Source organism: Falco peregrinus, chromosome 4, assembly GCF_023634155.1.
Source record: "Falco peregrinus isolate bFalPer1 chromosome 4, bFalPer1.pri, whole genome shotgun sequence".
NCBI lineage: Eukaryota > Metazoa > Chordata > Aves > Falconiformes > Falconidae > Falco > Falco peregrinus.
In genome coordinates, this window is record NC_073724.1 from 46,189,408 (window position 1) to 46,216,649 (window position 27,242).

The 27,242-nt window shown below is 48.5% G+C and overlaps 1 protein-coding gene across 8 annotated transcripts in view; it reads left to right on the forward strand.

Annotated features, from left to right (window-relative positions):
• RUNX1 (RUNX family transcription factor 1) overlaps positions 1-27,242 on the forward strand; it is a 176,341-nt gene that overhangs the window by 74,659 nt on the left and 74,440 nt on the right. For 4 of the 8 annotated variants that reach the window (XM_055803119.1, XM_055803113.1, XM_055803118.1 and 1 more), the window contains exons 3-4: positions 8,044-8,168; positions 24,819-25,072. In XM_055803119.1, coding sequence (XP_055659094.1) covers positions 8,081-8,168; positions 24,819-25,072 — 342 coding nt within the window. In that variant the 5' untranslated portion in view covers positions 8,044-8,080. Of the gene's footprint in view, positions 1-8,043; positions 8,169-24,201; positions 25,073-27,242 lie in introns of those variants that run through there. The other 4 variants (XM_055803116.1, XM_013299007.3, XM_027786334.2 and 1 more) reach the window with 2 other exon arrangements.

The window sequence follows — 27,242 nt, forward strand, 5'->3', positions numbered from 1 at the left end:
TTACCTATAACAAAGCAGAGATCACAAGCAAGTAAGCTCATATCCTCTATAAGGAATGAAAATATTTCCAGTAGTGTCCCCCATGCACTATCTATCCAGGTCAGAGTTTTCAAGCCTAAGTAATTAAACAGTAGATTTCTGAAGTTGTGATTTTTGAGTGTAATAAATGCTCATCAGTTCCTCAGATGATTTTATTAGAGCAATGAAGTCTTCTTTTATTTAGTTATCTAACAGAATATGGACGGTTTGAACGTTTTGACCACAGTAATTAATTTAACCTGCTGTTGCCACCCAGCCCTGGCGTTTATTAGAACTGGTGACTTACTGTAAAGATAAAAAGCTGTATAAACTACAATTAATCTCCAGAAACAGGTTCTGTCTTTTTGTCTTCCTGCTTCAGACTCATCCATATATAAATGCACAGCATTCCTGGGTTTCAGACAGGGTAGGTAACTTAGTATGGAGAAAGGAGATGCTCCAGCGACCTCTCCCAGTTCAGCGATATGTATGCACATAAAGCACTTCTGCAGACTCCCCTCTTTCTGCAGTTCCACATGTGCTATTGTCTCCAGCTGACAGAAACAGGCTTTTCATACCTACCGGATGTTCTAAATTTAAATACTATCAGTCTACTGTAAATAATAATGAAATACTTTACTCTGACAACATTGGAGGCAGCATACGGATTCAAGTTTTAGACAACACTACATGTAAAATGCCTTTCCTTTTATAGCAGAATATATTTAGAGTCTTTTAAGCTCAGCTCCTGAACTGAGTATGATGCATCTAGTCATCCAGCCCAATCAACAGCAGAATCACAACTTCATGTCAGTGCAATACATTGTTAACTGATATGTCAGAAAATCAATTAATTACTTTTAAGTAGCAGTTAAGAGTATCCACACAATACTGCCATGTGAATTATTAAAGAAAGCAAGGTTGAGTTTTCTCCGCAATTCAAACCCAGCCTTAGAAGAAAGTGCAAAATGCTGCTTCTGCCCTGAAGCTTAATCAACATTATTGGGCAGGCAACAGGAACCAAAAGAGTGGTGGAGGATACAAAATGGGAAGGATGCTGCCTCCCAGAGCAAAGGCACCAACAATCTGTAATGGCTACAGCTGTTAAGAAGCCTCAACAATAAACCCTTTCTTCTTTGGAGGTACAACAACCTCCAAATGGGAATAATGGTAGACATGGTTCTGAGAAACTAGCAAGCAAAGCAGAAAGAAGTGCAGAAAGGACCTTCAGTATCTTTCTATAGCTTCACCAAGGGACCTGCTCAGACTTTGTGCACCCCTGTCACTGTTATAGATTTTTGCCTGGGACTCTCCCCTGGCCTGCCAAAGGGAAACATAGACTTAGTGGGACATCATCATGATGAAGCTTTCTGCTTTCTTCATGGCTTCATCTGTCAAAGATGTTACATGGGTGAATAAATCAGTGAAGGTGGAGGCATGACTGTGAGGCGGGATTTGGCTTCAGCTTCTGATTCTCTCTTTTCTTGTGGTGGGGAAACTTCATGCAGTTGGGTCTGGAGGGCTCCAGTAGGTCTTGTTAGTGTGAGTGCATCTGGAAGGTTATCCCATCAGTGCCACCATCAGGTAGGCTGTGCAGGCTGTGTTGTGGTCCATGCTCTGCAGGGTGGGAGCATGCCCTGGAGTAATGGAAAGCTGACAGCATTTGTTGTGGCATTCCTTTCACATCTGGAAAAAGTGTGATGCTCTTGGTTCAGCTTAGCCACAACAAAAAGTGTCCCATCCAAGTTTGTGAAAGACGACCCTTGCTCTTCTCCCTCCCACCCCTCTCTTCTCCCTCTTCCAGAAGCTGTGGGAAGTGGAGTGGGGCAGAGCAACCCCATGCTCAGCTCGGGTTTTCTGGGGTTTGTCCTCTCCACCACCATAGCCAGGGAGCTCCTGTTGGGTGGCATGCTGGAGGGGAGAATGCAGCAATGTGCCTGTAGAGCTGGGGTGCTACCACCACCCAAACACCTCAGCGCAGAGAGGGTTCAGGCTCCACATCACCGCAGCAGTGGCTACAGTGTGGTCATGGTAGTATGCTTCCTTGGGGTTTCAGTCCTACCTTTAAGCCACTCACCAAACTTCCAACAGCACTTGAGGCCTGACAGGTTGCTAAATGGAGACCTGGGAAAGATTTTGCTCCAAAAGCTAATGGTGTATCTGTGGTGTCTGTTTTTCCTTGTCTGCATGGCCTGTAGGAATTCTGACTTTGCAGGGTTCAGACACAGATGTCCTATGCTTGGTGCTTTCCAGGCAGCTCCTTGGCACTGGAGAAGTCTAATAAGTTACTCAAAATTCATGACCTATACTTGTCAGGGCCCTCTCTGATGGTACATTCTTTAGCTCCCCAGGTCACATCTGTCCTTCTGGCTAAAATGAGGAACGGTAGGTAATTTTACACACACACACACACACACACACTTTTTCTGTTCTTTTTTTTTTTTTTTTTTTTTGGTCAGAAAATATCAGTTCATCAAAACTAAAGCTTTTCACAAAAACATATATACTGGTTTTAACTGGAAAACTTCCTTCAGCTTCTGGGGTGGGATGTCAGGTCAAACTAGAGACTGACTCTGCAGCCCTGCCTGGATATGGGAGGCTCCAGTCCTGTCCCTACTCCAGCTGTACTCAGTTATTCCTGCAGATGGGACCTGCTCCAACAGAAGCCAGGAGAGCCAGCTGCTCGGTGGCTAGCACTGTGCAACCTTCACCTCCTGGGTATGACTCAGCCTGGCCACCCAGGCAAGCCCCCTACCTGCTGGGAAGTTTTGAAGGTTTGAAGACCCACATAGGAGGAAAGTTTTGTAAAGTATCACACTCAGACAGGACATGAGCTTCCAGCTATCCCTGCATCAGTCTCTTGGCAAACCTCAAGCAACAAAGAGGTGCAAGGTCTTCAAGGTGGTGACAGAGATGTTGGCGGCTTGTTGAAATCTGCATGAGAACAGCTCTGCCAGGCTTCTAGGTGTGGTTTCCTTTGGCATTTTAGTATTTTAGCCATGTGCCCAATGCTGTTTCCAGTCCTGTATTTCAAACCAGGTTAGTCTACACCATTCTGAGTCCATGGGCTAGCTTCTGTGCTGGGACAAGGCCAGGGAAAGGAGGGAAGCTGAGCTGACAGAAAATGTGTCAGTTCTGCAGTGATTCCAGCTGAGTCGGGCTGAGAAAGTCTCACATAATGAGCTTAAATTTTGTCTAAAGCATATAGATGGGTGGCTCAGGATGGGGGTGGTAATAGGCACTGTCACCTCTTCCCTGTGGCCATGTAATTACAGCCTAGGGTAGCTCTCAGCAGAAGAGAGAGAGATGAAAACTGCTCATCAGTGCAGATACAGCTGCTGCAGACAGCAGGGCAGAGCTGCTGGCACTTGGGGTGGATGGAGAGTTGGCATTTGGCTACCGCCCGGGCTAGCTGGGTTGGCCTCATTGCTTGGCCAGGTCATTGCAAAGCTCCCTCTCCTGGCCAGCACCGACCTGAGACCTTGTGCTTCCTTGAGACTGCAAACCTGCAGCAGAGCTCAGCATGGGGATGGCCATGCAAAGCAGAAAAACACCAAGCGCCGCACAGAGTGTGCACTGCTGCCACCTCAGAGACTGCCCATTGCGATCGGCATCACGCATCGAGCCATGCAACGGTCGATGCTGGCAGGGGGAGGCAGCTGCCTGACGGCTGTGCCCCCAGAACAGCAAGTCAGCAAGCGTATTCCCAGGTTGCAAGGCTCTGTCTTTTTCTAAAAGCAGCATTTTCAAAACTCTTTGACTTTATTTAAAGGAGACAGTGATGGAAGGACAGCTCATGTCAAAAAAAAAGAAAAGAGAAAAAAAAGATAAACATGCTTTTGATCGCTTTCAAATGTCTAGTAGGCAGCTCCAAAACAAATGAAATTTTAGCTGTTGTTCCAAATGTCTCACAGAGTTTGGTTTCGCTGGAGAACGCATCCAGTTTCAGCATGGTAAAAGTGCACATAAATATTATCCCTATCCAGAAAAGCTCTGGCGTTTGAATTTTCCCAGTAGCCATGTGTATTTTTCAGTGAAATCCACCCTTGTTCATAAGTTTGGCAATCCCCCCAGAGATGGGGGCAAATGCCCATGACATCCCACTTCCAGAAAAACAACCTGCTTCAGAAAAGGGTTGCTAAATGCTCTGCAAAGAGGATGTAGTGCTTCAAAGCTAGTTAAAGATGGTGCTGCATGTTGAAAACAGGACGTGTACTCCATCCTGTTTCATTCTTACTTGCCTCTTCGGTTTTTTTTTTTGGTCTGCGTTATGCTTTTTTAAAAATATGTCAGTCACTTAGTTCAGAGAACCCTAAAAATACTTCTGTTCATAAAGTGAAACTCTCTGTGCTTTATTGGGTAATCTCGCTGTACAGCCTTAAAAAAAAAGATTGACAAAGGCTGGATGTTAAGACGGGAAAGGAACATCAGATTCCATTCCTTTCCTTCTGTGTTTTTTTACATAGCATAGGCCACAGAAGACCATGGTTTCTATAGGGAGCCCAGACCCTTGTGTTTGAGGAATGTAAGTTTATCAAAGCATTGCAAGGTACATAAAGGGACATGTGTGGGAACACCATCGTTTCACAGTGTCTTGCATATTCAACAAAATAAAGGCTTTTTTCTTAACATAAAGCTGGTTTGGACAGGTGTCCTGCAGTATGTGTGAGGATGTTACGAGCAATATATAAGAAGACAAAATGCTACATAACTTCAGGAAACTTGCTTTTGTTGACAGGTTGTTCTTACAGTTTTGGAAAACTGTATGGCTAACATCCCTTCAGTCTGAAAACAGAAGCCATTAATCGCTTTTACATTTCATATTACCTGCTAATGGGACACCACCAAGTGCCGCAGTATTCCCAGCTACTTCCATTTTATTTCAGACTGATGTTTACTTTTGCTTTACAAGACAGATTATAAAGCTCCCCAAGGACTAATCTTAAAATCTGGGCAGATTACTGAGATTAAAAAGTTACCACAGTCCTGACTTCCAGATGATCTGAACACCAAAAGCTTCACTGAAAGTCTGTGAGATTTGTAGGTCTCCAGTACCTCCAGAAAAACAGATGTCCATTTTTTAAATTAATGCCTTGCCAAAATGTCTGTCTTCCTTAAATACGTATTGGGTTACAACTTACTGCTGGAGCAACACTTACAGTATACATGTACAAATCAAGAATACCTCTTTCCTTTGATCTCATAACCTCCTCTCTGCCCCCTGCCACCCCCAGGCTAACAGTGTAGCATATGGCTGAAAAGTGGCCACGGGGACAGTGAGTGCAGCTGATGCAATAAAAATTTAGCTGGGGTTTTATTTGCATGTTTATTTGCCCATCTTTGCAATGCTGAACACACACACACTGTGAGTAAAAAGTATTCATCTGAAAGGACCAATAGATTTTTCCTATAATTCCAAATTAACTGAACTGAACTAAGTGGTAAAGAAAGTATTTTACAATCTCTTCAGTTCTCTGTCAACTAACGTATTATATTAGGGAAGAAAAGAATGAAACCAAAATCCATCTCATAGTTTAGTTTTCCCTGGAGATCCATTCTTTCTGATGTCAACATACATTTATCTCGCGTAGCCGCATCATTCCTTATCTTTATGTAAATGTCCACAAGGTGCTCGTATGCTGATAGATGGGCACCAACCAATAGGAAAAGAAAGGTGAAAACTGATAATAATAAATAAATAAATAAATAAACCAAACATGAGAGAGCTGAAGGCTAGAGGTCTTACATTTCAAAAGCTCAAACTTAACACTGTATGGAGGGATGGAAAGAAGGAACCTTTTCTGTAGAGTTAGCATCTGAAGATAGCAGCTAGCGGGGGTGCTTTATCTGCCCTGTAACAGAGGGGCTATTGCATCTCCACCGAACCACTGTTGGCACAGCCCAGGAAACATCTTGCTGTGCAGTTGATGAAACATTTGCCTGAGGTCTCTCACGGTCCTCCTGTGGCAGTTGAATAATGTCATAACCCAGGATTGTGTAAGAGTTGCTAGAGCAGTAGAGACTGTGATGTTTCATTTCATGTCACTGGGCTTTCTCTTGGGCTTTCCTCTTTCCCTTCTTTTCCTTGGGAAAAGGGGTACGTCTCTTGCATAGCTCTCTGCTTTACTCAGACAGAGTTAAGACAAAGTTCAAATGAAAGGAAAACAACATACCACTTCTTGTTTTCCTGTTCAGTACAAGAACAACAGCCAAACAGCCCCAAACAGTTTCTGGATTAGCCGTTCCCAGAAGTATATTTTATTTCATTGTCCCTTTTATAACAGCTGTGGTGCAAGAGTTCCTGTGATTCCACAGGAACTGGAACCTGCTCTTGCAGACTGACAGCTCTGGTTGATCCTGGAATAGCTTAAGCACACACACAGGTTTCCTCATAAGCAATGTTGCATGTGTTGAAGTGTTTTTAGGGCCTGTAAGTTTGTGGCCATATGCTGACAAGTGAGATTTTAGCATTTTTATAGAATATAATATTTAAAACACTAACAGTGGTCTCTATTTGAAATGTGAAATTTGGCCAGCAGCAAATCCCTAGTAAATCTCACAGCCTTTTTTTTCCACATGCATTCCCTGATTTCATTAGAAACATCCCATCCTGGAATCTAGAAAACACAAACCAAAAAAACCAAACAAAACCCCCCATATCAGCTATGCATCTGGCAATGTTTCTTTCTGTCTTCCCTGATAGAACTGCTCCTACTTGATTTTGTTTCTTATCACTGTCTATGACCATCTCTCCATTTTCTAGAGGGAGAAATGGATGACAAAAGATGAGGTGAAAAAGTACAGGGAATATATTTGTTACCCTAGCCAATTCACCTCCTTAAATTGAAAAAAAAGGGAGGGAAGGTATCACCATGCAGGTCACTAAGTGCACAGGGGTTTTACACTGCTGTGGTATAAGAGATGCTGTGTAAATCTCCTTTGCAAGCTAGGTCCTGGTCATCTTCCGACTGCCTTTTTCACTTGTTCAGTGACTACAGAATTTTGGCATGCTTTGCAAAACAGCTGGACTAAACTTTGGTGTCTGGCTTAACACTTTTGAAAATCTCTCTACCTGTCTATCCATCCTTTCCTCTATTCATCCATATATCTATTCATCTATGAATTCCTATGAAATTGCTGAATTTCATACTTGGTGACGAATGTGACAGGCTCATATATATGTGTATATATACATATATATATATATATATATATCTCACTTGTACACTTGTATACTTCTAGGAAGGATGATTTCCTCTTAAACACCAGAGAACTGAGAAGTATATCATTTCACCTACTGAAGAAATTTCAACTTTTGCAGATACTGACTGATATTTACAGATTTATCAGGACACAGTGGCTGACTTCTGTACCACTTCTCATCCAAAATTCCCATCCCAGGGATGTCAGTGGAATTATTCCCATGTCCAGGGAGAAAGAAGTTCTGTCCTGTGTATCTACAGGAAAAAAAAATCCCCTCTTCATAGTCAGAGGCATTCTCATACCACTGTCTGGTGTTAGTGACTATAAAATACTCTGAGCAGGGGAAGTCTGCAGAAAGAATCGTTATCCATACCATTACTCTTATTTACTGGTAGTAGACCCTTGCACCTTTGAAACAGTGCATCAGCTGAAACAACAGGAACAATCCCAACCCGGTTTCTAACACAAAAACTCTGAACTTAAATCTTCATCCACTTCCACTCCAATTGGGCAGAGAAAAATCATCGGAGAAGCTAAATGAAAATTACTAGCCTATAAATGCCTGAGGCAAAAAAAAAAAAAAAAAAAAAAAAAAAGACAGGGGGGAAAGGGAGGTAAGGAGGGAGGGAAAGGAGAGAGAGAAAGATGGGAAGTCTCATGTGAATTTGGTTAGTGGAAGAAAAAAAACCACGTACTAAGTATGGCTGCATGTCATTTTTCAATTTGCTCATGTTAAATAATGATCTCTAGGGCAGGGAAAGAGTAGAGTGAAAAGGAAGAGCTCTCCCTTCATCTTGTTTAGTTTCTGCTGGTCTTTTGCAGTGTCTGGCCACTGCCTGGCTATCATATAAACTTAAACATGAACCACGGGCAGTTTGGTATGTCTTCTCCTCTATCCTGGACCATGTACCTGATGAGGAAAAACAGAGCAGCCACTGGCTTTTTTGGTAAAGACTTCTTTATCTTCCTTTTAAAAAGTTTTTCTTTGTATTGTCATGAAATAGAAATATTGATTGTAAAGTAATAGAAAAGAAAATAGAAAGAAATAGAAAGTGTCGGGTGAAACAACTCTTTAAAGTAATATAATTTCTGTTGGAGCAAAACAGTGAAATCTCTCACTATGTGCATGGGTGTGCATTAACTTCCACAAGACAGTTGAATATGTACGGGGGCTTTCGCTAGTCTGGTAAGTGTGTTGCAAGCCTTTTTAACTGAATCCGTTTCTTCAGAGGAAATACTTCAAAACAGTTTTTATTTCAAATGCTTGGGATATGGGTGCCACCAGTGGGTGGAAGGTGATGCCCATCCAATGGCACTTAATGTTTGATGGTTTGCAGCTCTGCAATAGCAAAGTGATCACAGAGGACCAGGTAGTGCAAATAGTCTTTGTCAATTGATTTGAATCCCAGGGTTATGATCACTGGTGATGCTCTTTGATACAAACTAAAGGCTCAGTCTATATGTTGCAAGAGATTTTAATGCCTCAAAAACTACAATGAAGTAAAAATTTTCCCATCAGAGTGTCAAAGATAACTTTTTATCACAAGAATATTTTAGATAAAATAATAGGAATTTTAACAAAACATTGATAAATTGTATAGACTCTGCCATGTTCAATTTTGCCATGTATCTGTAGACAATAAGACTGCGTTTTCCAGCACCCTTTGTAGCTCTTGCACAAACAGTTTGCCATAGAGAAAGACATCATATTTTTTAATATTTGGCATACTGCAAAATCTGTTTATTTTCTATAATCCTGGGGCTAGCTTTGTTCTTAGTGACTCTTTTACTGCTAAATATTTATTAAACTAAACATACTGGTATCTCTGTGCAAAAGCGTTTAAAGCAAGTTTTTAAATATTTTTTATGGGTTTGCTTTTAAAAGATCCAGTGAAGATGAAAGAATAAAAGTTGGGAATGAAGAAATGAAGAACTAGTATTTTTCATTGCCACTCAAAGATTCCTTCACTTTTCCTCTCCCACCACATGTTTTAGCAAGTCTAAAAATGGCACCTTCCTCAGGGGGCTGCTGTTAATATTAACTGCAGCGGAGTTTCCATTTGCAGTTAGATGAAGGGACAAATTTTCTCCTGATTTATAGCCCATGAACCACTTGCAATTTGAATTCTACTTGTCCTAAATCAGTGCTGAACTGAGAGGAGCACCATTTGTTTCTGTTGCAGAGCGCTTGGGAAGGTGGCATTGAATCATTTTGCAATATACCTAAGTGGTAGATAAAGCCTGACACTGAGGACTTACCATCCCAGCACTAAAAGGTGATGAGCAGGCTGTGACTGCCAGAGGAGCAGCCATGTGCCGTGCCCCTGGGACAAGTCTGGCCTTTCCCTGGTTTGCTTCCGCAGAGCTTCACACAGTGCAAGCGCTGAAAAAGCCTGCCACGCGGCTGGGTGATTTATTAGGCTTTTCAAAAGCAAGCAAAACAGCGAGACATTATTTTTCTGACATGTCCGGGGTATTATGACACGTGCCTAGAATATATCTTGGTGTTTGTGCAATACTTTCTGCTTTGCAAGGTACAGGGATTCTCGGTGGCTGTCTTTTTCATAGCATCTGAGAAATTACCATCTTAATTTCACGCTTATTTAAGAGCATGGAATAAAAAGTGATTTACAGAATAATCTCAGAATCACAAGAGGGCTGAGGTTGGAAGGGACCTCTGAAGAGCAGCTGGTCCAATCCCCCTGCTCAAGCAGGGCCACCTGAAGCTGGCTGCCCAGGACAAATGTGAGTGTCAAGTTAGAGACATTTGCTGTATTTTAGATTCTGCTTTTAACAGATGCATGTAATTCTTGCTCTGTAGGACACCAAAGATACGCTACATAAACAGAATGTTAAATGGATGTCATGAGTGGTGGTTTGTGTAGTGCATAAACCAAATGATCAACCTTTGTTTCATATCGTCTTGCATAGATTTGATTTAGTGGTGATATTTCACACCTAAAAGTCATGCAAGAATGCTTTGTGTTGGCTAAGAAAGGCTCAAACATATTGCTACATAAGTCTGTTGCCTAACAAAGCTAAAACCAAGGCATTTACAGTCCCTAATTTCATAATTGTGCAAATGAACTAGAGGAAAATCAGATTAAAATGTACTGTTGTCTTTAAAATGAACTTGCCAATTTATAGGTAGCACATTGTGCCGCTGGGTATCATGTGCAACATCTATAACTGGGAAACAGTAGATGAATATGATCTTAAGCTAATCTTGCTAAGCTTTGTTCACTCTACAGCAAATTTCCTTTTAAAAGAGTTATGTATTGTAGCTGGTATTCAGGGAGCCATTTATTATGGCTTGCTGGAAAGGATATTTCATGGTCTTGAATATTCTATAAGGTTAGAGCATATTTCAGGGCAGATTTGTAACGAGACTGAAGTTAAAGGTCTGGAATTACAGCTTTTCTGCTCAACTACCCGAACACAAACCAGGGCCTGCAGCTAGAACTGACCAAGCAGAGAACCAGGCTCACAGAGGACTTTGTAGCTCAGAGGAGATGTAAGGCATCGGGTTTTGTTGAGCCCTGCTAGATCTTTCTCCTACTGCATGGCACTTCGAGGTCACGGGAGGACAGCCTTAAGGTGGTCCAAGCCTGGCATCACTGCCTGGGGACAAGGAGGCATCAGAGAGGAAGAGGCAAGGGACAGCAGGCTGCCTCAGCAACCCTGCTTAGGACATGCAGGGACACCTGACGCACCTCGGCTGATCCCTCCCTCTCCCTGGACCACACTCCGTTGCCTCGCTGGCACACAGATCTCATCTTGGACAAATGGGAAGTGAGGCTTTGATATGAAGTTGCACCCCATTATGACCTGGGTGAGATCTGTGGCTGAGATCAAAGGCAGTAGATGACATACCTGCCAAATTAAAAACACTTGAGAAAAAAAACACCCAAGAGCAGTAGCCATGATTTCCATGAAAACAAAGTAACACTTCTGTCACAGTTATTTACACCTGCTTAAAGTCCAGTTAGTGGTGGTGACAGATGCCAAACCAACGTCCCGGAAGTGCTGCCTTCTGCCTGGGTGGAAGCAGCCACTGGCTCCAGGCCTGCCCACGAGTCCTGCAGCAGGGCAGCCCTGGGGTGTCCACCTTGGCCCAACCTGGTGCTCGTGGTGGACCCGCTGCCTGGGTCACACAGGTGGCTGGGCCTGTCGAAGTGCCCCGCGAATCTCCCACTGCGCACTTGCACACTGGTTTTCTTCCAAGGGAAGGCAAAGTGTGGGCAGGGAGGTGGTTGGTGCCCTTCACACCCCTGTCACACCTGCAGTGCTTGCAGTGTGGGGGTGGCCTTTGACATTGTCTCTGTTTTAGTGGCTGCCAGAGGGAAGTTCTCCATGATTAATGAAGAGAGGCTGTTCCTCCACGCCCAGCAGAGCCCAGGTACCCTGCAGTGGTCATGCAAGAGATCAGTCCAGTCATGTCCTAGGACTTGTAGAGAGGGAGCCCTGTGACTTCTCTAGGAATCATAGAACCATAGAATGGTTTGAGCTGGAAGGGACCTTAAAGACCATCTAGTTCCATGGGCAGGGACACCTGCCACCAGACCAGGTTGCTCAAAGCCCCATCCAGCCTGGCCTCGGACACCTCCAGGGATGGGGCATCCACAGCTTCTCTGGGCAACCTGTTCCGGCGCCTCACCACCCTCACAGTGAAGGATTTCTTTCTAATATCTAATCTAAATCTAAAGCCATTACCCCTTGTCCTATCACTCATGATCTTGTAAAAAGTCCCTCTCCAGCTTTCTCCCAAGCTCCCCTGCCCTCACTTGTGGAGAGATGATCTCTTTTTTCCCCCTACAAGTTAGGCAGTCATTTTGCCCTATCCCCCCAAATGCGGTGAACCTCCGGTATCCTACAAAAGGTGCCCACACAGACCGAAGTTTTGGTCTAATATTGATTGACACTGGACATGGGCTAGGGTTTGCCCAGCGTGAACTGGTGTGAGCCCACCACTCTGAGCAGAGGCATACCTTGCCTGGAAGCTACTTTTTAAAGCAGAAATTTACACTAGGGTTAAATTAGGATTTACAGAGAGCTGAAGGAACTGCTGCAGTTTAAACAGAGACAATGCTGAAAAGGCAGATAATTCTTCAGTCTCAATGAAAGTGACACTGAGACACAGAGTGACACCGAGAGTGATGCTGAGACTAACGAATGAGCTGTCTTTCCTAAAAATTAAAAATGAGCTCATCTCTTAGTACTGCTGTGCTAGGTTATCCAGACCTGTTTTGGGTTATCCTTGGGGCTCTGAGGATGGGTCTGGTGCCACCAGAAGATCCTTAAATTGGCCTGTGAAACAGCAAAACGTAAGAGCTCAGAGTAGCTGTCATGGACAAGAATGTCTTGGAAAGTCCTTGTTTAACTGACTGACACAGATGGTTCCTGCATTTGCATCACTTAGGAGTCCCTTAAACTAATCAAATTGTGGAACTTCCCTAAAATAATCAAATTGTAACATAGTTTTATGGGTTAAATAGTAAATGTAGTACCAAAAGAAAGCAACATTGAAAAAAAGATATAAAAAAAGAATGAAACAATTTGGAAAATATACTTGTCCTTAGACTAACAAAAATAAAATCCAGGGGGAAAAAACATGCCATGGAGACTATCACAAAGAATACCTTCTGAGTAATTTTGGTGCCTTTTGGCTCTGGGGAGGGCATGTTTTGAAAGGAGTGCCGAATCTGGCCTGTGGACCTCCTGCTTCCCCTGCTTGTGCCACTGCAGGATTAGTCATGTAATATTAAGTGAAAGGCAATATACCTAGCTGTACCTGTCACTTACAAACCCCAGGGCAACCTAGAGAAGACATACAGGGAAAGATCCCAAGACAGAGTTTAATCTATTATATGCAGGCATCACTGTCGGTTGGTTGGCACAGGCATTGCTTTGGCAATGAGACCAGCTAGGCATCGGGTCCTTTCCCTAAAGAATCACTAAAATCAAGTAACATTCAGCATCTATGTGTCCTGAGCACCTGATACTGAAGCATCATTAACACAGAGAGGTCTTACAGCGCTGGATGTGTGCATTCTATGTAAAGCAAGTCACACACACACACTTGTACTAGATTTTTCTAGTAAATTCTTATTATCAAACCAAAAGAATTAGAACCTTACACAGAGCTAGAACTAGTCCTAGTGCAGTCTGCTCTTTCCTAGGCCTTGTCCCATAAGCACATGCTCAGCCTAAAACTGTAAATGCGTCTTACTGGGCAAAATGCAGCAGTCTGTGTGGCAAATGGTGGTGGTACCATAGAGGTGGCTTTTTAGTTGGAGTTTTTATTAATAATCAGGATCAAAATTATCCAAATATTTTTCTCTTCATATGACTGTCATTAAGGTCTATATCTAGAGAGTCTGACAACGTGTCTCACTGAAAGCTTTCTAATTGCTAACCCACACATCCCACAGTTGATGAACTGGCCTGTACAGGGAGGCTGCTCCCTGCTGGGTACACCAGCACACCCAGGCTCAGACCTGCTAAGCACAGGAAGTCAGGCGCAGGTGGGATGTTAAGCAGAGAAGAAACTATTTAGGAGATTAACTTGTGGCTTCATCTGTGGCTGTGAGAACGCATTAGTGGTGCGAAACGTGGTTAGTAGCCTTCACATCTCAGGCTTTTCTTCCTCCAGCCCCAGTTCAATCAAGGGATGTTGCGGTGAAAGTGCCAAGCATGATCCCCCTAACAGCTCAGAAGCAAAACTCTCCTGCATTAAGTCTTTGCTGTGCTGAGGAGGGTTAAATATGAAGTGTGCTGGCCAGTGGAGAGCAGACACATGTGGAACAGGCTCAGCTACCAGCTGAAGGCACTTGCAGAGCCTCAGGCAGCTGAGATCTCTGAGAGATGCTGGGAGAAGCCTAGCTCAGGGCAAGGAACAGCTTCTAGACAAATCTCTGTCTGTGCTTCCTATAGAAACGAGGTATCTGGGATTTACTCCTAATCGCATTGAGATTCAAGATGTTTCATGTTTCAAGAAGTTTCATGTTAGCTGTTGGTAAGGGAACTCTCTGGGTCAGGAAGGCAGCATCTGCTCCCCAGAGAATCCCCCTCTGATGACAGCAACTGCTGCTGAGGCTCACACAGCAAGGGTACCATCTGCCTTTCCTGGAGGGCTATGGAAGTATGAAAGTAAACTAGTTGTATTTCACACCATGTGCTGTATTTGAAGTAGCAAACTGTATTTGAGACCGAACTGCAGTTTCTGTCTCATCCAGTCAAATTAAACCTGAACCCTGAGCTGCAACAGCCTCTCTCTGCATCTCCTCTGCAGCCTCTCTGGGAAAGAAACCCCAGTCATTCCTTTGCTGCCAGTTTGCTGGCCAGCTGCTAGAAATGCTCTGCAAACTCACTGTGTGGAGCACTCCCACGTGGGCAATGAACAAGCTACCAGCATTTACCCTGTCACCTCTAAACGGCTGATGGAACAAGGGGGAAGGGAGAGAGAGATGAAGGGCAGGAAAAGAGAAGGAGCAGGGAAGCTGTCCCTTCAAAGAGTACCTTTCCTAATACTATCACCTGCTGATACCAGCATCACCATGTCATGCTGGGAGTAACATCATCATTTTCCTCTGAAAGCTTCCTGTTTCATCATTCTAGTCTGTCGCATTTCTAAATGGTGAAAGTAACATAGGAAGAAGAAGAAGAATGCAGTTAGCATCCTCATTTCTCCCAGCTGTTAATTCCAGACCAAAGTGTTGCAAGACCACAGCTTTCCTTCTGCCAAGTTTGGGAGGGAGGGTTCCTTCTCTGGTAACTATCTTTCTCCCTTTCTCTTCTGCTGTCAGGAGCTCCTTTTCCTTAGGATCAAAACATCTCCATATCGTGTTGACATGAACAATGACTCTATTACACAGAGAGATAATGGAAGGACATCTTGGGATTTAAAGATCTTTCTGTCCTAATTTCACCGTCTTAAATTTGAGCCAAAATTAGTTTTGATATCTTTTCTTTATTTGCTTAAAAACAATGTTTGTGTCATAAAACTCCCCTGTTATTGAAGTTTTTTACTGGCAGAGTGAGAGTCTCCCTGTCAAGAGGCCATGGATGATGTCCCAGAACTTCCCAGGTCAGCAGTACAGTGCAATGAGGGTGCCTAGGGAAGGAGCTTTGTCCAGAGAACACACCCAGGCTTTCAATCTCCTGCTTATGACCCTGTAGGAACTTTTGCAATCATTTATAATTCATACATAATTTTGACTGAAACCCAAGGAAACTAAGAAAGGTGAACCCATACCAAGTAATTTGGATCAGTTGCAGTTTCAATGCTACCATTACATTTTACATATTAGCACCAGGGGTATAGTGAATTATTTTTCCTAGACTGAGTACATGCAGTGATCTGAATCTGTCTGGTCAGTCACTGCTAACTGCAGAAGCAAAGTCTGGGGCAAAAGAGGGAAATCTACCTGCACAGCTCCTGGCATCAATCAAAATATCATCAGGGCTTCTCCAAAATGAATTGAGCTGTCCAGAGCACTCAGGACCAGCTGACAGCTGAGCTGCAGTTCCTACTCTGGCGGCATGCCCTCACCCTCAGAGGGGCTGGAGCAAGGAACAAAATAGTTATATTAATTCTATGCCATCCGCAGAATCCTTACGCCAGAGTTGTTCCCTACTGTCCAGGTGGGTCAGATTTACTCCTCCTTTTAAATGTTCTGGAACCAAAGGTCCTGGGCTTTTTTCTTTTTTTACTTTTTCCCCATTTGTTGGTACAAGGCATCTGTAGTGTTCTTACCGGAGCAGAAGATCAAAAGCTCAAATGTTACAATTAGTGCTGGAGGTTGTTATGATGTGAACCTGAGTACATAAAATGCCACAGAAAATACTAGGTGTGGGTGATGTTATCTGCATTAAGCTAGGCATGTAATGAGCATAGTATAATGGCACACAATGTGTATTTTTTTAAGCACTTATACCAGATGGCAGCTTTTCAACAATTTCCATTCCCTTCTCCACCCCATACTCCCAAGTATTTCAAGTAATTGGCTTCTCCTCTAGGGATTAGCCACAGCAGAATTACATTAAATGACTAATTTTCCTCGCTTAGACTTCCCCCTACCTCTTTTAATTTGGAACTATGCAGAGAAAGAAATCATCCAAAAGCTCTGAGTGTTTGTGTGTGTCTGTTTTCTACAGCCCTCTAGAATGGCCTTGAAATCATCTGGGCTTCTAGGTCATGCGGTACATCCCAGCGCTTTTTGGCTTCGCTTCTACTACTTCTTAAACTTTCCCCTCCAAGGTGCTTGTCAAGCTCTGACTTGAAAAGTTCAAGCGATGTTGAGTCTGCAGCTTCCCTGGGAGCGTATTCTCCTGCCTATTTGATCTTGGGATCAGCGTTGCCCCTGCTCTTAAAATTGAACTCGTTTTACTTCAGTTGGCATCTGTTATTTCTTCTCTTATCATTTTTAACTAATGGAAACAGACCTTCCCCTTCCTCTTCATAGCTGTCTTTTATGTACTTGTAAACCGCAGTCATGCTGTCCCCTTGGCTTCCCTTTTGCCCCAAATTATATGTATGCATTCAATTCCTTTAATCTCTCCTTATAGGTAGTTCCTTCCAGACCTTTAATCGCTGTAGTTGCCCTTCTCTGTAGTCTCTCTCATTCATTGATACACAGCCAGTAACAGAGTGGCCAGGACTAAACCCATTGCTTTCCCTTGGATTTGAGCACTGAGAAAATAAGACTGGATGCTCTCTTGGCTCTAGATGTGACTCCTCTGATTCTGCACCTCCAGATAGCCTATCCCTGCTTATCGTGCACCAAGGACTCAAACTTCACTTTGAGGAAGGCAAAATGCATTGCATCCTAACCACACAGTGATGCATTTCACGTCTGGTCCACAAGTATGGGGAGTGTACACAAGGCAAACCACCAAAAGGTATTTTTGCAGTAGAAACTTTAACCCAGTCTCCGTCCTACCCACAAGTTTATCAGCAGCTGCGTAAGACCAAGGAGAAAACTGTGTCATTAGTAATATTCTAGTATTTATAAAGCCAGATCGGGGTGCTTCTTGTGAAGCAGAGAAGAGAGGCACTCCCTGCCCTGTGCCTGTTCCTGCGGCCCCTGGCTCTGAGTGCTAGCGGCAAGTAAACGCCACACACCTGCCCACTGACACACACTTGCAGCAGGTGAGCGCAAGAATGAGCCCAGCCTTGGCTTTGGCCCTTAACAAACCTCCCAGCAAAGATGAGCCAGCCTGACTAAGCAGGACAAGGGAGTGGGGGTATCAATGCAGGCTTCTGCTTCAGTAACTTCATGATGACTAAATCTCCTCCTTGAGAAAATAGGGGAGAAGGGTGCTGTGGAGAAATGTCTCCAGGGGTGGTGGCACTGGTGAGGTGTTGCATCGGTCACACAACTGGGTGCACTGTTTTGCTGGGCACTGAAATTGCATCCATGCCAGTAGAAAGAGTCAGCTGAATCGCATTTCACCACTCATCCTTTTGGGGCTCTGACCAGACTGAGCTCCTTCTTCAGCTGTTGGTTTGACTCATGCTTTCAACCAGCAAAACCCTAGGAGGACCTGCAAAGCTGGGGTTAATGCTGGATGCAAATTCACAGTTTAGCCTCTCCTGAAAATTGTCCTTCCCCAGGTGTACCCCGCTCCCTGCCCATTGCTGCCACCAGTTGATAGTCTGAGTCAAGAGAGATGCAGTCCTCTGGGTTGCAGTTTCTGAACGATGAGGGAGGTGAAATGGTAAAGGGTGGCTCTCTTCATATGTAGGTCCGTGTTCTTTATCATCTATGTCTCTGATAACATGCCAACTATTCAAGCAAATCATTCTCCACATCCTCAAAATAGGAGTCATGTCTACCTTCTAAAATATTTTGAGTGACAAGAGCATGGATTGGTCTGCCCTATTTGAGAAGAAAAAGGCTCTCAGCTTCTGCCCAAGAACAAGACAGGGTTTTGACCATTGTTATCACATGGAGCTCCTAAGGGGGATGGAGAGTCCTTGGAAAAGTTTTTAGTGGTAAACTCAAGTCACAAGTACTTAGATGCCCAGGTTAAAGATATTGAATGAATATGTGTTATTTCATCTTTCCTCACAACCCCTCTGCTTTTCATGTACTCAGCTGCAGCCAGTTTCTCTGCTTCCAGAGTGAATAACCTTGTACCAGTTAACAGAGATCAAAGGCAGGATCCCTGGAGGGGCTTAGGCACTTCCCCCTCCCTGAAACAGAGGGAAGTTACACACCATACACCTGTGTAGTCCTGGCCACAGTTCCTGTGCATCACGCTGGCCATCTCACAGAGATTCTTAGTGGCATCATAGGTGCACCTTACACACCACCATGAAATATGAGTATCTCATTGTGTGAGAGAGATCACTGCAGGAAATAAGGAGATTCTTGTCTTTTTCTTCACTGGCTGCTGCTTTTCTCTGTGCAATGTTTCATCATTCCAGTACCCCAAAAAATAGTTTAATATATCACTATAGCATATTTTTTTTTTGAGATCAGTCAGTGGCATCACACATGATGGTAACTGCTATGCAATAAATATTTGCAGGGGCAATTCAGAAGCCTGATCCTACAAATTTAATTCAGAGAAATTAACTCACTGATTCATCACTAGTAGAAGCAAGGCACGCTTACTCCACTGTAAACATCTTTAAGAGGGTCTTAATATATGTATTAAATGAATTCAGGTGCAAGAAGTAGGAGCTGACCCACTGAATAATGCCACGTTAAACCCAGCTGCTCCAAACAATTAAGCACATGTATAATCACATTCCCCAAAGAGATTTCTATTGCGTTCGGCAGAAACACCACTAAGGATGAGGCTGGGCATGTTTCTAAGCGTTGGCAGGATCAGGGTCTGTAACCAGTTCTCTCGGCTTGTGCTTATATGATATGTACACAGATCTGTTAAGGTCTGCATTTTTTTCTCCTTTTAACAAAATGTTTTCTCCCATCTTGCACAAATTCAGACCCTTGCAAACAAGCAGCCATTGCTGCCTGCTCGGCCAGGGAATGTTTACCTGTGCAGTAGGAACTTGTTGTGTTCAGGCTCTAATTCACCCTTTGCAGTTTAGGCTGTTTAAAATTCATCCCTAAATTGTTGCTCCCTCTCTCACATTTCCGAAGCTTTTGCTTAACTGTATTATGTAAAAAGCTCGGTGCTTTTGTGGTCGAGTAATCCTGTACGACAGAGGCAAGGCATGGTAGATAGAGATTCACTTGTGGTTTGTTTACAGCTGTAATAAATTGATGTCAAAATACAGATGTAAGTAGTGCTGAATGTGAATTGCTAAAGTTAGAACACCAGTTGCGATTCCCATTTCAAAAGGATTCCTGCACAAAAGACTGACTACCCGATTGCAAGTCTTATTAGCATTAGGGATGATAAAAGGTCTTACCATGGGACAAGAAACACCCTGCATAGTTTCTTTACTTTGCCTTATCACTGGTATTCCTGCAAGCTGCTTAACTCATTAATTCCTATTCTTCCAGAGTACCTGCACAAGATATAGCAAGGGGATAGTAAATTTCCATGCGAGTTTCTCTCTTTGTTATGCAAAAATAAAATAAGGAAATTGTAAGGAAGACAATAAATTTAATTAGCTAAACAAACTAAAAACAACAACAAAAACCCCAAATACTACCCACACGTAGTTAGTGTTAACGGGCTTGTAAAATATATAGGTCGATCTCTGTCAGAATACCCCCACCACAGTATTTTCCCTATCTACCCTCTCTTACTTAACTCCTTACCTTACAAAAGCATGGCTTCTGTGTAGCTAAAAAAGAATATTGTCACCTTCAGTCTAGATTAACGTCCTTCATCTCAGCATTGATGATGTTTGCTAAGTTACAGAAAACTGTAAGCATATAGTATTTTCTGGGTCTTTTGTTAAATCGTGGGATTTTGTATCTTTCTGACTCTCCATGTGTGTATTAGATCAGGTTTATTTTGTACTTATAATAAGGAGTTCAGATTAAGACGGGATGCAAAGTATCAAGTGAAAATCAGCCCAGAATATTCATGGATTTAAATATAAATACTCCCTTCCTCTTGACTTAAAAAAAAAAAACAAAAACCAAAAACAAAACAAAACACCAAAAACAAAACAAAAAAAATACAAACACTATATGCGTGGTTTTACATTTTGGGCTATGTATGTAGATGTATGCACATAAGTAAAATAATTTTTCTTATCTCTACCATGCCTGTAAAATTATCAGCCACTAATATACCCCAGATGGCTTTTAAGCTGTAGCTCATTAGAGCTGTTTGCCTGCATTTTTTCCCCCTGTTTAAAACAGAAGGAAACCTCTCCCTAACAATTTAAATTCGGGATAATTTCATACAAGAAAGAAGTAACCGTGTAAAAGACGGAGTAAATAAATAAATAAATAAGTTGAAGAAAACCACACACAAACCACAGAAACTTGGTGTGGAATAGCTTTCTGCACCAAACTCGGCTGTTCAGAAGCGAACCGGGCTGCAGGTGCGGCGGGAGGGCGGGCTGAGCACTCTGCCCCGGCCAGCCCCGGACCCCGCCCGGGCTGCCCCGCTCAGCGCTCCGGGGGGGCGGCACCTCAAACCGGCACCGCGTCTTTGGCGGAGGGGAAGGGGACAAGAGGGAGGGTGGTGCGAAGCTGTAACCCTACGGCGAGACAGCCCCGGGCCGGCACCGCCTCACCGGTCCCCCCGCGGGGGACAGCGGGGCGGAGGGGGCAGCCGGAGCCGAGCCCCCCGCAGAGGGGCAGGCGCTGCTGGGTCGCGCTGGAGGGGTGCGAGGAGCCCGCACCTGGCGCTCGTACTGCGGGTGTGGTGCAAGGCGGCTGCGCCGCTCCCTGAACTCGGCGCGCTGGCGGGTCTCTGCATAGGGAGCCCTGCCCCGCATCGCCGCGGGGGCGACAGGAGCCGCTTCTCTCACCCAGGGCACTTTCAGTTTAATCGCCTGTACACCAGGTAGCGTAAATGGCAGGCACTCGCCCTCTGCTCCGGTCCCCGCAGTTCGCGGCGTGCCAAACCGACAGTTATTTTCCCAGCTTCAGAGAGTTTTCAAAGCAGGTGTCGGCAAAACCGAGGATCACCTCTGCTCTGTCCTCGCCCCGCCCGGCGCGCCCCGGGTGGGAGACAGCCGCCGAGCGAGGCGGCTCCCCCCGCAGAGCTGCATCCCAGGGGATGCGGCCGTCGCGCTCCCCCGAGGGACAGCAGCCCCCAGCGCGCTCTGGCGGGGACGGACCGTGCCGGCCGCCGCGGCCCGAGCAGGCAGCGCCCGCACGCGCTCCCCGGGGGGTCGCCCGCGGCGCTCCCCGGTTCCCCTCCGCCGGGCCGACGGCGGGCAGCGGGCCCCCTCTACCGGCTCCACCGCGGAGCTGCGCCGAGGGGCCGCCGCCGCCTTGCGCAAGGCCCGGCGGCGGGCGGCAGCCGCGGCCCGCTCCCCGCGGCGGGAGTTGGTCCCGGCGGGGTCCCCTCCGCGGCCACCGCCGCCCCACGCACTCCCGCCCGCCCCGCCGCAGCTGCTGTCACTCTCCTTCAAAGCCCGCCCAGCCCCGGGAGAGCGCGGCCGGCCGCAGCCACTGAGCTGGCGGGGGCGGCCGCGGCGGCGTCCCGGGGGTGGCCGTGGCGGGGCACGTCCGTTCTGGTGGGGAGAGGAGACGCGAGCGAACGAGCGGTGTGTAACATCAAGGAGGGAACCCCAAGCCCGTGCCGAGAGCGCGGCGGGGACGGGCGGCGGCGAGTCGGGATCGCCCCGTTCCCAGCCTGGGCTACGCCAGCGGCAAGCCCGCAACATTCGCGACCAGCACCAAAAAAAGAAGAAAGAAAAGCACCAAAACTAAGTAAAAAACAACCAACCCCAACTCAGCCCGAAAGAACAGCCACGCCTCCACCCAGCATCCTCGCTGCGGTTCCGCGGGTCCCGGAGGCCCGCTGCTGCCCGTGCGGCGCTGCCCGCCCGCCGGCCCGGTCTCGCTGTCGGCGGTGCTGCCGCCATGCCTGGCCTGTAGCTGGGCTGTGCCGGGGCGGGGGGAACGTCCTCCGGGTGGGGGCCCGGCGGCTGTCCCGACATGTCGAGCTGCGATGGGCGCCCCTCGGGCCGCGTCCTTGTCCACCGGGGGCGGGAAGCTGCGGGGCGGGCAGGGGACGCCAGCCCGGGGGCAGCTGCCTCGGCGGCCGCGGGTGCAGGCGTACCCCTTCCGCGGGGAGGAACCACCCCGGAGCCAACGCTGCCGGGAGCTCGCCCGGGGGGCGCGGGGCTGCCCGGAGGGGTTGCGCGGCCAGCGGCAGAGGTGTGCCGGGGCGGCGCTGCGGACACCTTGCGGGCACCAGCCGCCTCTCGGGGCCGTAAGTGACGGGCAAACGGGACCTGCACCGGAGGCCGGCAGAGCCGGGGGCCGGGTCGCGTCGCGCCGCTCCGCCTGCCCTAACCACCACCCCCCGGGAACCGGCAGGCGCGGAGCACCCTGCACGTGGCTGCAGTGGGCTCGGGGAGCGGCGGCCCGCGGCTCCCGTGGGTGCGCCCGCGCGGTTGCGGTGTCCGCGGCGTCCCGCCGACCCGGCGCTCACCCCCCCGCGCCCCACAGTAGCGGCGGCGGCGGGCGCGCCAATTCCAGGAGCCCCTGGCCCGCGGCCGCGCCCCGGCTGCTCCCGGAAAGGGCTGTGATTGGCCGGCGCCCTCCCCGTATGCAAAGCAGCCGGGGGAATGACATTCCTCCGCACTCCGCCCGCCGCAGCCAACTCGCTCCCGGCCACCTCCATTCATACCGGCGGTGGCGGCGGGCGCGGGGCGGCGGGGCGCCGGGCGGGCGGCGCGGACCCAGCGCGGCGGGGCGCGGAGTGGAGCGGCAGGGCCCGACCCGGCCCGGCCCGGCGGAGCGGCGGTGCCCCGGCGCCGTGGGCGGCCGGCTGGCCGGCCGGCAGGAAGCCCGCGTTCCCTGCGGCTCACGTGAAGACCCGAGAGCTCTCCGCTGTGGAAATGCGCTTTCGCTGAGCGGTCGTCTGGGCTGGAGGCTGTCACTGACCCCGGCTGGCAACTTCGGGGGCTTGATCCGCCCCGGTTCCTTCCGTCTCTCTCCGTAGGGGTCAACGGCTCCTCCACCCCTGCCCGCCACCACCTCCTTTTTTCGGAAGGAAAGCTTTCACCCGTTCAAAAGTAGTGGTTTCCGAGGTTTTTTTCTTAATCTTTTTTAAAGAAAAAAACAAACTGTTGCTGGTGGGTTGCTTTTGGCTTTCAGTGGCGTGCGTGTGCGTGGGGGCTCTCCGCGCAGGCTGGCAGTGTCCATCCCGCTGGCTGGAGGCGGCCGAGGGAAAAGCCATGTTTCCGAAAGCTGGCTTCCACCTGCTGCGGTTAAAATATTGTTAAGCAGCCGGTTCCTGTGGCCGAATTAGAGGAAGACTGCCTCAGATACTGGGGGGGGGGGGGGGGGGCGAAAGAAAGAAAAAAAAATTGGCAATGACTGCCGAAGTTGTTGCAGACTGTTGGTCTGACTGCTGAGGAGGACGTGAGTGAGAGAGAGAGAGCGCTGTTGCACACACAAAACCACAGAGAGAACCCGCAATTTAACCAACATCCCCAAACCCAACTTTTCAGCTGTGGACCTTTTAGCCTCAGAGCTTGCGATCGGCTGCGACCTTTCTTTAAATTGATGAAAGACGTTATATCAAAGACAAGTACAAAGCGATGTAAAGCTTGAATGCCATGCACTGAGCTTTCCTTTTTGCTTTTCTTTTTTTCTTTTTGCGCAAGAATGATTGAAAGGTTGTGACATGAGTACTCTTAGAGCAACGCGAACCAAACTACTGAAGCTGATTTTCAAGGCTGCTTAAAAAAAATATCTTGCAGACAACATTAATGGATTCCTGTTGTGTTTAAATTCTCTACAGATTGTATTGTAAATATTTTATGAAGTACGGTACATATGTGTGTGCGTGCGTGTGTGTACGTGAATATAATATATATGCACACAAACGTAGCCAGCTGACCTTTGATCAGAAAGTCTAGCTCGCGTACTGCCTTCTCTGAAGACTGACCCCGCATTCCCCTCTCTTAAAGAGCGATTTTTGCCCACGGAAGACGCTGATGTATTTTGTTTTCTCTTGGGACTGTAGAGAAATCACCTGGAAGAAACTGATAGGCAACTGACTCTCTCGGAAGCTCAGGCTTTGCATGTGTTCCCGACTGCGTCTTGTGTTTGACTTGTCTATTTTTTTTTTTTTTTCCACGGTGCTTGGGAGTTTGGAAGGAGCTTTCCACCCGCCCCCCCCCCCCCCCCCCCCCGATAACCTTTTGCGTCACGGCCGCAGATTAGATGCACAGGCGTCGCGGTACAGCCCCGCACCGACGACCCTTCGGCCTTTCGGATTAACGTGATCTGTTCCGCCGCGCCAGGAAGCCAAGAGTTAAGTCTCGGCGTGCTCGCTATCTCAGCCGCCTTCAGCAAAAAATTAACTTTGGGGACTGGCGTAGAAACAAGTTTCCCCCGGGTCCTCAGCTTGTATCCGTTTATGTTGGTCCCCAGAGAGCAGATCGCTGAAGAGTTACGCTCGTTTCGCTGTTTTGTAAAAACTCTGTGGAGGTCTTTCACTCAAAAGGCTTGTTGTGATGCGTATCCCCGTAGATACCAGCACCAGCCGCCGCTTCACGCCGCCCTCCACCACGCTGAGCCCGGGGAAGATGACCGAGCCGCTGCCGCTGCCCGGCGCCGAGCACAGCGGGGCCCTGCCGGGGAAGCTGCGCAGCGCCGACCGCAGCATGGTGGAGGTCCTGGCGGATCACCCCGGGGAGCTGGTGCGCACCGACAGCCCCAACTTCCTCTGCTCCGTGCTGCCCACCCACTGGCGCTGCAACAAGACGCTGCCCATCGCCTTCAAGGTACGTCTGCCGGCTCCCGAAGATCGCGCTTCTGGGGGCAGGGGCGGCGGGCGGGCAGGGCAGGGCAGGCGGGGGGCACGGGGCGCCCAACCCCAGGCTCGGACCCGCACCCGGACCGGGACCCGGCTGGAAGACCTCCTTCCTTCCATCCATCCTTCCTTCCATCCTTCCTCCCGCGGTCGCTGCCATTGGCGACAGCGTGGGAAGGCGCGGGGCGAGCGGGGGAGCGGCGGCAGCAGCAGGGGCATGCGAGGGGCTGGGCAGGGTACCCCCGGTTGCTGCCTCCCTCTTCGACCCATTCATAACTGGCAGCGAGAGGCGGCTCTGCTCAAGGGGAGGGGGGTGGAAGAAAAAGAAAAAGGAAAGGCCAGACCCGCGGAGTTTGGCTGCCCTGGGGACCAGATGCCGGTGCAGCCCGATGCGGGCGGATGCAGGCGTCCGGGAGCTGAGGGAGCCCCTGGCTCCCCCAGAAGCAGCCCGGGCAGCCCCCCTGCAGGCAGCCCCCCGGCGCGGCGCCCTCCGGGGCTGCCACCGGGTAACACACGCCCGCCGCCGCCGAGGGGCCCGCTGCGAGCGCCCGGCAGCACCGGCCGGCCCCGCTCGGGAGGTGCGGGCTTCCCCCCGCCAGGCTGCCGGGGCTTTGCGCAAAAACCACATCTTTCGGGTTTTTTGGCTGCTTTTTCTTCTTGTAATAGTAAACGTCGGGGCCTAGCCTGGGCAGACCCTGCGGCCGCTTGGGCTTCTCCTGTTTCCAGAGCCCCTTGCTAAATCTATACTTGGTAGCCCAAGAAAAACCAGGGCAAAGGATGGGGGCGGGGGGCATAGTCCAGCTTCCCCCTCTCCGCCACGGCGGGGCTGCGGGGCTGAGCCGCGTACCCCGGCCGGCTGCGGGCGCGGAAGGGCAGGGGGGGCTTATTGCCCCCCGGGCATGGCCCTGCTTTCCCGTTACCCGGCTTCCAGTAAGATTCACCCCTCCACAGCCTGCCCGGTTACGCTCCTCTTTTTTGACTTGGGTCTGTCGCTAACTTCTTGCATGAGCTGGTTTTCCTGCTGATGTAGATACGCTTCCGAGCAGGGAAAGGGAAAGGTAATTACTCTCGTTATCCTTCTCTCCAAGGCGGGAGCCGCAGAGACATGCAGCTCCCGAGCAGCCCCGGGCTTAGAGCGAGGATCGGGGTTTGTAAAGTTCGTGCTTTCTTTTGCGGTCACTGCTGAACACCGACAGCCTCGGTGCAACTTTTTTAAGGCGACCAGAATCGAGTCTTCCCGATGGCGTCCTGGGGGAGGAGAACCGAGGGAGAAGCGGATCAGTTCGGGTCCCAGAGCTTTGGGAAACCCTGCTGAGGAGACGGTTTAGGGAAAAGTTTTATTATGTCTGGAGAGTCTTGGTTTATGCATTGATGAGTCTGGGGAAAGGGAGGAACTAATCGGCAGGGCCATTTCCTAAATTCACACATTTAGATTAATTATACAGTCACCTACGCGCCGGGGAAGTGCTGCTAATTACCCGGGAAGCTTTCCTCCTGGAAGGCTGAGTTACGGTGCGGGACACGGAAAACCGTCCCCGCCCCGCCGGGGAGGGAGATCGGAGAAGTCCCCAGACGCGGCCGGTGTTTCTGCCGGGGGTCCCCTGCGGCCGAAGGCCACCACGCGGTTCCCCCCTGCCCCTGCCACGCGTGGCCGTGCCTGGGGCGTGCTCCCGACCCCGGCCATCTCCCGGCGGGGAACGTGGGGGGGGGACACGGACAAGAGCCGGCTTTTCCCGCTCCCGCCCGGCCGCCCCAGCCGCCGGCGGAAAGCCGTGCCGCCGCCCGGCCCCGGCTCGCCCCGGTGCCGAGACGCCGGGAGCCGCGGGGTCCGGCAGCGCCCCGCGCCCCTCGCCCGCGGAAAGCAACCCCGGGGGGGCTTTGGGGAGACACCCAGCGCCGCTCCCGCTGCGCGCTGCCCCCGCCTGCAGCTGGGCAACCCTCCGCTTTCACTGGCAAACCCACTCCCAACTTCTGCAAACACAGGGGTCAGGTTCTCCAAACAGACGAAAGCAAGCGCTTGTGACACCGAGATAATTTCACCTAGCAATACGCAAGCAGAAAAAAACCAACAAAACAAAACAAAAAAACCCAAATCCCCAAACCAGGGGAGGGTTTCCTTGCGAGCTCCTGCAACGGTGGGC